Here is a 10,854-nt window from a genome sequence, read left to right as displayed (position 1 = left end):
ATGCAGTGCAGGCAAGAAAGCCAGTCAGTGAAAATGTAAATCAGGGCACTGGGGTGAGAGACAGGCTGAGAGCAGGGGTGGAAGGGGGATGTGGCAGATAAGTGGAGAGGTATCTGCTACCTGGGGAGTCAGATGTCAGGCAGGTTGTAGTGTGTCATAAATCCAATGTTTATATTGAGTCCATGAGTTTCTGCATCTATTACTGTTCCTTCCGTCCAGGAAGAGCACACACACCAGCTGCAGGTGTTTGTCAGCCTGACAAAGGGTTTTTAACCTGAAAGCTTGCAAAGAAGAATTTCTCTGACTATTCAGTTGGTTTAATAAAAGATATCAGATTGACCCTGAAAACCTTGTCTGGGCTATATCCTTAGACCGACACAGCTACAACCTACACCCCTTAACACACACAAGTGACTTGAGTTTTGCTTTCAGCAGTTTGAGATGCAATTTCACAGAAACCCCTGCACCACTCTGCCTGAAACCTGGCAGGCCTCATGCCCGCACAAGGGCTATGTATGTGGCAGGACAGGTGCTAATGAGGGCAGCCATTTAATGCCCCACTCGCAGAGCTGGAGGCAGTAATTTAGTTTCTCACCAGCCAGCAAGGGAAGAACATCTCCCTGCTGAGCTCTCATGCCAGGAAGAACTTGGAAGTTTCATATTTCCATAGTAGGTAAGGTCAGAAGGGACCTGAGCAGATCATCAAGTCCGACCCCCTGCAATGGGCAGGAAAGAGTACTGGGGTCAAACGACCCTGGCAAGGTGTCTCTCTAGCCTCCTTTTGAAGACCCCCAGGGTAAGAGCAAGCACCACTTCCCTTGGAAGTTGGTTCCAGATCCTGGCTGCCCTGACTGTGAAGTAGTGCCTCCTGATACCTAGCCTGAATCTACTCTCAGTCAACTTATGGCCATTATTCCTTGTTACTCCCAGTAGTGCTCGGGGGAACAGGGACTCTCCCATTGCCTTCTGGTCTCCCTTGGCCAGTTTATAGACAGCCACTAGATCCCCCCTCAGCCTTCTCTTGCGGAGGCTGAACAGGTTCAGGTCTCGTAGCTTCTTCTCATAGGGAATGGGGTAGAGGGGGCCCCAAGCAGCCCCTTGTAGCTGGAACTCTGCTAGCCTGCAAGGGAAATGCAATGGCTTCCCATGTTTTTCTCCTTTTAAAAAAGGATCTGTTTTTAAAGTTTGTTGATCCCTTTTTAAAGGTTGTTCATGACCCTTTCATATATTCTTGCCACCCACTTTTAGGTCACAACCCACAGGCTGAGAAACGCTGGTCTAGGCTCAACCTAGATCTTCAGGAAAATAGCATTGTTATAAAAGTTAATGTGAAGAGGAATGTTTTGATGAGTCATTTTTAAATGTGAATGAAAGCAGTATTTTATTGGGATGTAAACATTTCCCTGCAGGGTTTGCAACCCAGGTATTGCAGCCTTGTGACAATTACTGCAAGAGAATTTGAAAATGAAACAAACTATATACTGATGAGAACGAATGGTGAAAGGACTAGACTATTTTTGTTGGCTGATTATTACCCATAGGCTGGTAATAATTAGCAGAGAGGATGAAAATCATCTATGTTTTATAAATGTGGATGTAAGAAGATAATATATTACTAAGAGCACAAGCAAAGCAAGGACATGGAAATCATAGCATTATGTATTAATGTGGAGATACAGCACTAAGGCATTTGCACACTAAGCAGTTGTCATCTCATACTGAAATGAGTGGTCTTGTTTAAATCTATCTATTCCTGATCTGTCAAATATAAAAATAACAATGTGTGTGCACCGCAGACTGCTAGCAGAGGCACAGAACCGGGGCTACTTCACCTTCTGATTGGTCTGCTTTCTACAGCAGCCCTGCATGCACTACATGTACTAAAGTTACGTGCTGTCACAGTGGCCATGTCAAGGATGATTGCTGTGTTCCTTGCACACCAGTGCAATTTGTAGTGATAGTTTGTAAAGTTATCTTGATACAGTGCCTGATTTATCCAGGGGAGGTGGGGAGAATGACCAAAATACGTACGCAAGTTAAGGTAGGGCAGGAGAATAATTCACTAACCTCACCAAACTTGTAATTCTGAGAACTGGGCACAGGTTAAGCGATGTGATGCAGTAGATGCTTTATCATCTTGGGACAGCGCAGAGGCTCTATCAGGTATTCGAGCAGAATGTTGCAATAATACAAAGACTGGTGAGAATCACCTCCCACGTAGCCCACTTTATTTAACTGTGAACACACACTACAAACCAGTTCAAATGATGTCATGGGGAAAGAACTGAGGGTTTTAAAGTCAATTTGGTTCAAAATGTTAAATGAATGATGTTTAAAAAAAGGACTAAATGAATTCAAGGGAAGCAGTTTTATTTTACAGCATTTTCTGATGCATGCTCATTTCTTCTCCTGGAGACTAAGAATGAGAAGGGCAGCCAGAGTCTCTGGAGTTTCATTGATTTTTTGCTCTTCAGTTATTTTCATTTTGTAAAGTTAATTTTCAGGACTCTGGACTTTGTATGTATTAGACCAGGGATTCCCAACGTTTATGTGCCAAAGGGCACATTCAAATTTAAAAGAAAAAGCAGCAGGCACCAATATGACAGCATTTTTTGTTGGACTAATGATTTTTACTGATCATGAAAATGCACACAGATACCTGAATAAACTTCGAGGGGCACCATGGTGTCCATGGGCACCACGTTGGGAACCACTGTATTAGACTAATTGGAGACGACAAGCAATATGTATCTAGAACTGCTATGAGAATTTTGAACATACTGCCAAAAATCAAACTTTTTTTAATGAATTTTTTTTAAAAGCTTAAATTTCCAGCCTGCTATAATGTTACCTGCAATTTTATCTCATCTTCTCAGTTCTCCCTAGTAAGGCTATCTTGCATAAACTTCTGCACCTACTGTGAATCCATTCACACCCTAGTAAGCCTACTTCCTATGAAAAAGATTAAAGAGGTAGAATTTGTATCAGATATGATTTGCAACATACATAGGCCTTTTCAGACCAAGGGCTTGAGGAGAGAAATGAGATCCAGTGAGTTTTTACTGCTAGTTTCTTCTTGTATGACCCAGTCTATCAGCTTGACCGGTTCAGCTCATCGCTGACACTGTAGTTTCACACATGGAGAAGTAGCACTGAAATAACCAGGCTTTAATATTCTTCTCTTTTGGTTCCGTGTTCTTGTTTCTAGCTTTAGTTTCTCGGGGGGGGAGGTTTAATTCTCAGGATTCAAAATCTTTTCTCACTGCTACTAGACTGTCTCTCTGCCTCTCATACCAAGACACACTGTGTTAGTTAGACATAGCAGCAGAACAGGTCAACTGGAGGATGCATTGGCAACAAAAAAAAGTAACTTTTAATTTATTCTCACTGTTCACACGTGCACACACATGTGCTTGTATGTATGCTCATATGCACCACACAGTGGAAAAGAAAGCATGTAGTCTCTAGAAATGATCAGCAGTTACCCCTGACACTCAGTTAACAGAGAATAGGTGAGACACTATGCAGAACAAACTGTATGAAGGAAATAGAAGATGACATATTTTCCAGAGCAGTAGCTAGGAAATAAAGGACCCTTGCTTCTGAATGAACTTTGGAATGGTATTTAACCTAGACAGACTCTGTCCTACAAATTGAAGGTGGTTTAATTCAGGGCTTAGGCTAAGTATAGAAATTCAAAAAGCCAGAGGCTGAATCGATTAAATCTTTCCAGGTTACTCTAAACCGTGTAGACTGAACCAATTAGCAAGTGAACAGACATTCACTTTTGATTCCAGAAATGTAGCCACAGGCCTGCAGTGCATCAGGCCAAAAATTGGGGAGTGCCAGAGTACACCTCCCAGCCACTGCCAAAGCGGAGAGAGGAGAGAAGCCCTTCAAGACTTTCCCCACCACCTGCTCGAGCACAGAGGAGGTAGCCAGGCCCCAACCTGGGGCCAGCATACTGAGGCCTGGGGAAGGGGGGCTTTAAACCCTGTTTCCTGGCCTGAATGGGACCCCAGCCCCAGTTTGCCTAGGGGGCAAAGCCCCCACCAGGCTTCTGTCCTCCACTCCCCACTCAAGGGGGAAGCAGTCCCTGCCAAGATGTTGCTCCCAGCTGAGCAGAGAGTGGGATGCTATGCCCTGTTCGGGGACTCACAGGATGAAGTGGGGAGGCCCTTCCTGGCTGCATGGGAATGCAACCTGGGTCTGCCTCAGGGGGAGGGTTTAAATGCCCTGCCTCCCCACCACAGCGTGTCAGCCCCAGGCGGGAGCATGCCCCCCCTGCCTCCCCCACTCTCCACTCAAGTGAGGGAGAAAACCCATGCAAGGGCTGCCCTGTCTTTGCCTCCAGCAGAGAGTGTGGGGGGTAGAAGTGTGGGAGGGGCTGCTTCTCCTCCAGAGCAACCCCTTCCCAACCCCCCCGCTGCCTCAGTGTACTGGCCTGGACAGCGTCTGGCCATGCTCCTTGCCCCTCTGCTTGAGCATGGAGCAGGGGAAAAGACGGAGGGGCTGCTCTGCCCCCACCAGGCAGAACCTGGCTGAGGTTTAGAGCCAGGTTTCCCACTCGCCCCCCCACAGCCAGCCAAAACAGTGATAGTGCTCAGGCTTGGATGCAGAGGGGTGAGGCCAACCCTACTCCTCTGGAGCAGACAGCAGAGTCCAGGGCTACAAAGCATCCTGGGATGCTGGGGGACTGTGAGTTAACTTGAACTGGGAAGGGGTTTGGGACAGAAATTCCATAAACCAGCTTGACCTAAATCAGTTAAGTCTGATACTGCATCCAACCAGGTTTATCTTAAACGGCTTTTGTCCATTTTGTTAAGAGATTTAAGTGCACTGAACTTCTGTTCTGTTACAGGTTTAACTGGTTTCTGATCAATTAAGCCAGTTTATGTGTAACTTCTGTCCCTGCCCATAAGGGCTTTTAAAGTAGAGTTAAGGCAGAGAACCCTTCTTTGTCATCTCCAAAGTTTGCAGTCTCCTATTTGGGGCTGTTTGGTATTGAGTAACCTAGGGCTGCACCAAGTTACTCAATACCAAAAAAGTGCTATTCAGCATGAGTAGGGATACATTAAATATACATTTCTTGGGGTAGGAACTCCTTGCAGCAAAACTTCTTGCCTTCAATATACTGGGGATGGCTCTGATTTTCAGCAACTGGAATATTTTGCTGAATATTGTTTGAACCTTTAGGTAAGCTCCACCAAGGCAAATGTTGGCTTTCCCTGCCTAGAGTGATAGTTTAAACTGGGACACTGACTGCCAAGATCAGAGTTGGTCCTCATCATAGGCAAGACTTCAGTGTCCAAGCACAGTGAGAACATGGAACAAATGAATATCTGTCATTCCTTTGCATGTTACTTTTTGTGTCATTGAGCTCATACCAAGTAATAAAATGTTTCTATTATAACTTTATCGATAAAGAAAATGCCAGCTGGTCTAATCTTAATCCATACACCTGTTTCATTTAATCCAAATATGATGAAAATGGATTTAAATAAGTGTATTTCCTGCTCTCTCACGCTCTTCTTTTTTGTAAAACTTCCTTTTCCTGTTTTGGTTATAAGATTTTGCATAGACGCTCAACCTATGTGCCTGCTAAGCTGATGTTCTGCTCTCGTTTGGGGAAGCAGAATACATTGTTTAGCACAAAGTTCAGGTACCCGAAGGGGAGTCTGTTGCTTCTGAGTCTCCCCCAGACTTCTTTCCTCAATGGCAAGCAGGTGAGTATCAGGAACTCAGCTTGGATGTGTTGTGGTTTTGTTGAACAAAACTGATGTGTTTATTAGCACTTGTTTGCAGAAGGATTGTCTTTCAGTCATGAAAGTCTATTGGATTTTTTGCGGCAATAATAAATCATTCTCATTCTGCTCTTGACAAAGGAGTGAATTACTTTGATTCAAGTGAGCCACGTTCATCACTGATGGAACTCGCATTTGTTTGTCTCTCTTAGAATTGCAACTCCCATTGATGGATCAAGGCTTTATGTTGTTTTACTATGTTGTATGTGTCTTTGTGCTGATTATTAGTGTTGTGCTTGTAATTTGCATGTGTGAATATTTGGAAACCTTTGTTTAAAGCATTGTGCTGCTGGAGTACTGAAAGGACTTCACAGTGACTGAATACTGCAGTCAGGATCTAAAATTGGCATTTTCTGTTGATGGTGCAGCTTCTGATTTGTGCATGTTGTTTTGATATTTTCCAAAATGAGTTACTTGCTTTAATTTCTGTAGATTAGTGGTGAAAGAAAATAGTTTGTGGTAGCAATGTCTTGCTCATTTATGGTTACTTTTACAACTTTTGTCTTGGCACATGTCACAGTCAAATCAGACCCACAGTATTTTTTTTCTTAATTTACAAACATGATTCTTATTGATGGTTGTTGTGGTCACTTGATGCACAAATGGTGTATTAGGGGTGCTGCAAAATGTGACTTTAGCACATGGACATAACACTGTCATCTATACAAATTTGACCGTGACGTTGCAGATGCACATTCTCTTTCCTCAAGAGCATTAGACTGGCTAACTAACCTTCAAGTGGACTTACAACTGTTGCTCTAAGTCAGCCATACGAAACAAGACTCTTAAGAACTTGGTGCCTGTACTGGAAGGGTGCTTGCAAGATGGCTGATGGGATGCCAAAAAGAACCACACTTTGTTACAAAAGGAAAAAAGTGAGCGAGTGAAAGTGCTGTAGAAAACAGAGGCAGGCATCTGTGGTTTGAATAACCTGAAGTTCAAGGGGAGGCTTCCTGCTTGGAGCAAGGCATGCTCTTGTGAATGCTCAGTGTTCTGATAGGTAGGGGATTTTTAATTGCCAAATTGCCAGTTGTGACTTTTCCACCACAATTTTGATTATATATTTTTAAGATGCTGCATGGAGATATTCCCAGTTGGAGTTTGCTGTGAAACTTTTCCTTAAGTTAATGGGTGCAGTTTCACAAGAACTTTTCAGAACTGAAAACTGAGAGTTTACAATGGAGTCCACCAGCTAGTATTAAAACTTTCAGAGTATGAGCTACATGTAGGGTCAGAATCTGCTCCCAGTTGTATTCACATAAATCTGGAGCAACTCTGGGCTTGATTCTCCCCTACCCAGCAGCTAGTTTTGTTATTCACATGTAAATACATGTACCGCTAACCAATCTGGATTCTCTTCTGAATTACACTGCAGGTGCAGAAGGTTACAAGAAGTCTGAAATTAAATTCAGCCCTGTGGAAAATATCTGTTACTCTGGGCTCTTTTCAGTTTGTGTTGTTTTTGCAGTACGGCTTGCTTGAAACTCCCTGAAACAGAGTGAGACAGGCTAACGCGGTGTGCTAGTGCAGGCTTTACTGATTACATCTGGGCTGCAGGCCTTCAAGTCTGCAGTTCACCTGACAGGCTGCAGGAATGTGGCTGTAGCCTCGTGTCTAGCTAGCCAGTGAGGTTAATGTACGTGGAGGTGATACAAACCACAACTCTACATAGATAATTTTGTACTTACACCTCTTTTTTAAAGCTAACTTTGGACGAAGTAGATTAGCATCCTGAACCTGCTATTTCTTACATAGCAGGTTTGACCACATGAATATAGCTTTTGGTAGCCAGTCTTAGTGGAGTATTAAAAAGCACAATATGTTGAAAGTATGCTGTGTTTATGTCCCTCGCGCAGTAGGTTTTTTGCAGGGTGGAACAGGTCCCTTGGTAAGTCCATGTAAGTTATTTCTGATCTCAGTTTGATGGAAGGAAAAAAATGATGAAAAATGAAACTAAAAGGTCAGGTAAATGTTTGCAAAGTAGCAGTTCACAGCCTCGGAGAACTTTGCATGTATTTCCTTGTTAATTAAGACTGCTCCCTTGGAAGTTGGGGTGAACATGTGAGAGTTGGTATGATCTTGAGCCATGATATTCATGTGGGCTTTATTGGATCAAAACCAGAGTTCGTGCTGTGTAGAATCCAGCTTTGAGTTCATAAAGCAGCTAGTTCCTGTGGGGGTCACAGTGCAGGGGCAGGCTGAGCTGTGCTTTCAGCCCTTGGCAATCCCTCCCAAATGCACTGCTCCTGGATGGGATTGCATAGACCCACCAATTTTAGACTGGGTCTCTGGGTTGCAGGCTCCCCCCACTCCCACCCCAGCTTTGCCAACCACAATAATAGAAGAGTTCCAGCTTGTCAGACCCCTTTATACCACTCTTCCTTCAGTCACCTCTGATTTACAGCTGGCTAAAGGGGCTCAAAATAGCTTCTTTATAATAAAGGATGGTTTATTTACCCAGCAGTATGCAGCAAAGGATAAAACAGCAAAAGGCCTTTGTGTCTGGGTGTTGGCTAACTTTATTCTTGTCTCTAGGAGCCCCCTTGTATCCTTAGTATCTCTCCGTGTTTTTGCACGTGCTCCAGGGCAGGGTGCTTTAAGTAAAGCACCTGCAGCATCTCTTGCATACCCCCACCACCATTTTGAAGCATGGGGATGCTGAATACATGTGATGCCGAGGCTGATAGAGCATGCTAATTGGTCTAATCTGCTTCAACATGTGCCGATTTAGCACACATCAGCAGGCGTCCAGCCTGTGTTTTGGTGCCCTCTTTGATAGAAAATCCTGTCCAGCAGCTGCTATCCACTCATCCTGTTCCTCTTTAGGCCAGGACCTTCACAAGAATCTTAAAGTGGGCTCGTTTCATTGCAGTTGCTAGTATTACTTAAGCAGGAATAAGATGTTATTAAATCAGATGGCAGTGTATAAAATAATCGAATTGTTATTACCATTATTACTGGATTGTCTCGTTGCAGTAGAAGAACTTATTGAATTATTTAAATCCGTAGGTCTGCCTAGAATGTAAATGAAAACTTTGTTACTTCCTGGAGAACTCGGATGCAAGTGTCCAGGCACCTGGGCTTAATGGCCCTTAGACCACAAGTCAGGCTCTACTGGGTCAGACCAGCAGTCCATCTAGCCCAGTATCCTGTCTCTGACAGTGGCAAGTATGAGATGCTTTGGAAGGAGAGTATATGAACAGGGCATGTCTATTAGGGGTGTGCGAAGTGGGCAGTATTGGATTTGGATTTGGTCCAATTCGGGGGGGCACAGTGATCAGATTTGTTGGTTCGGATCACTATCTCGATTCGATTTGTCTGAATCTTCAGATTCAATTTTGATTTGGAAAATCAGTGATTCAGCCATAGACTTTATATGTTTTTCCTACATACCTCGAGGTACCAGGCGGAGCTTGTGAATGCTGAGATGGTGGGGCGGGTGGAGCATCCTACAGGAGCGTGCCCCCCCTCCCCACATGCTTGGCAGCAGAACCCCTGCACCCCCCTCCCAGCTCGGTGATCAAGGAGGCACCAGTTGCTGAGCCAGGGGGCAGGGTCTCCTGCACACTGCACAGCAGACTCAGGAGTAGACCGGAAGTACCAGGTCCGCTGCCTTGCTTCTGTGGGACGCTCCATCCACCCCAGCATCTCGGCATTCACGAACTGCCTGTTACTTCAAGGTATATAGAAAAAAGCATTTAAAGCTGTGTTTGTGGCCGAATCATTGAATCTCTTCAAACTGGTTTGGAGGGTTCCAGTTCAATTCAGAGAGATTAAAGGGTCTCCTGATTTGATTCAGATTTGGAGATTCAGCCACCAAATCTCCTCCAAATCAAATCAGCGACCGAAGCTTCGCATAGCTCTAATGTCTATCCCCTGTCATACCCTTCCTGGCCTCAACCGTCATTGATTTAGGGATGTCCAAGGATACATCCCTTGACTGTTCTGTTAATAACTCCCAATGGACATGTCCTCCATGAATTTGTCTAATTCAAGTTTTGAACCTTGGGTCTGGGAATTGTAAACCTGTAAGGCTAGATAGGGTCCAACAATTAAACATATCCTCAGCTTGTGGCTTGGCTGTTGTTCCATTCTCCAAGGACCTTATTTCCAGCATATATTTGTTTTCCTGCTTGCTCCTTTTCACTGTCTCTCTGTTTTAATTCCATGTAGCCAGGCAAGGAAATATCAAACAGGGAACAGGAGAAATGTCCCTCATCCGCTGCAAAACACTTTTATGGTTTTCCTTTGCAATTATAGTGTGGTAACATGGCATTTTTACCATGTTTACCTTGATGTTTGAGATTTACAGATGAAAACCATTGTACACCTAACAGGATAGGGGTCTGTTCCAGGACTGGAATGCCCAGTGTCTTTTGTAATAACAGTGGTAATTACAATTGGATTATTTTGTATTATAATATTAAAATTAAGTTATTTGTATTGAAAGAAATCAGCAGATTAGTGACTCACAACTTCATAGCATTTGGAAGTTAATTTTTATTCGCCCCTTTTACATAACCAAATCAGATACAGCTTCTCTTTAACAATAGATGCAAAACCTGTTGACGCATATCTGCTGCTATGACAGTCAACACTCCCACAACAAACGCATCAGAATCCATGGATCCTGCATATGCCTTTCCCAAAGGCTAGTATAGACCGTCAAAAAGCCCGATGCTGAATCGATTCAGTCTTCGTAAGTTATGCTAAGCAGTGTAGATTGAATCAATAAGCAAGTGAATCACTTTTGGTTCCAGAATTCATGTCTGTGATGTTTGTGCAGCCACATGTTTGTGATGGCCCAAGCCAGAAGACAGGAGGCGGTAGAGCCTCCCTGCTGGGCTGAATCAGAGAGCTTTGGGCAAAGCTAGCCTGCCCACCCTGCAGGGGATGGAGGGAGGGGGTTGCAGGGGCAGGGCAAAACTAACTTCAGGAAGGCTTTTGATACTGTCTCTCACCCCATTCTCATTAGGAAGCTGGGGGACTGTGGCGTAGACACCCATACAGTCCAGTGGGTCGCCAACTGGTTAGAGAGTCGCACCCAGAG

General features: G+C 44.1%; 1 protein-coding gene across 5 annotated transcripts in view; it reads left to right on the top strand.

Moving 5' to 3' along the window:
• EVL (Enah/Vasp-like) overlaps positions 1-10,854 on the top strand; it is a 256,440-nt gene that overhangs the window by 80,267 nt on the left and 165,319 nt on the right. The window contains exon 1 of one of the 5 annotated variants that reach the window (XM_019518574.1): positions 5,596-5,726. The exons of the other annotated variants lie outside the window; for them this stretch is intronic. Within the exon in view, the coding sequence (XP_019374119.1) occupies positions 5,716-5,726 (11 nt within the window). The 5' untranslated portion in view covers positions 5,596-5,715. Of the gene's footprint in view, positions 1-5,595; positions 5,727-10,854 lie in introns of those variants that run through there. 5 annotated transcript variants of the gene reach the window in all.

Source organism: Gavialis gangeticus, unplaced genomic scaffold (genome assembly GCF_001723915.1).
Source record: "Gavialis gangeticus isolate Ggan-Ray unplaced genomic scaffold, GavGan_comp1, whole genome shotgun sequence".
Lineage (NCBI taxonomy): Eukaryota > Metazoa > Chordata > Crocodylia > Gavialidae > Gavialis > Gavialis gangeticus.
This window is presented reverse-complemented; position numbering and strand designations above follow the sequence as displayed.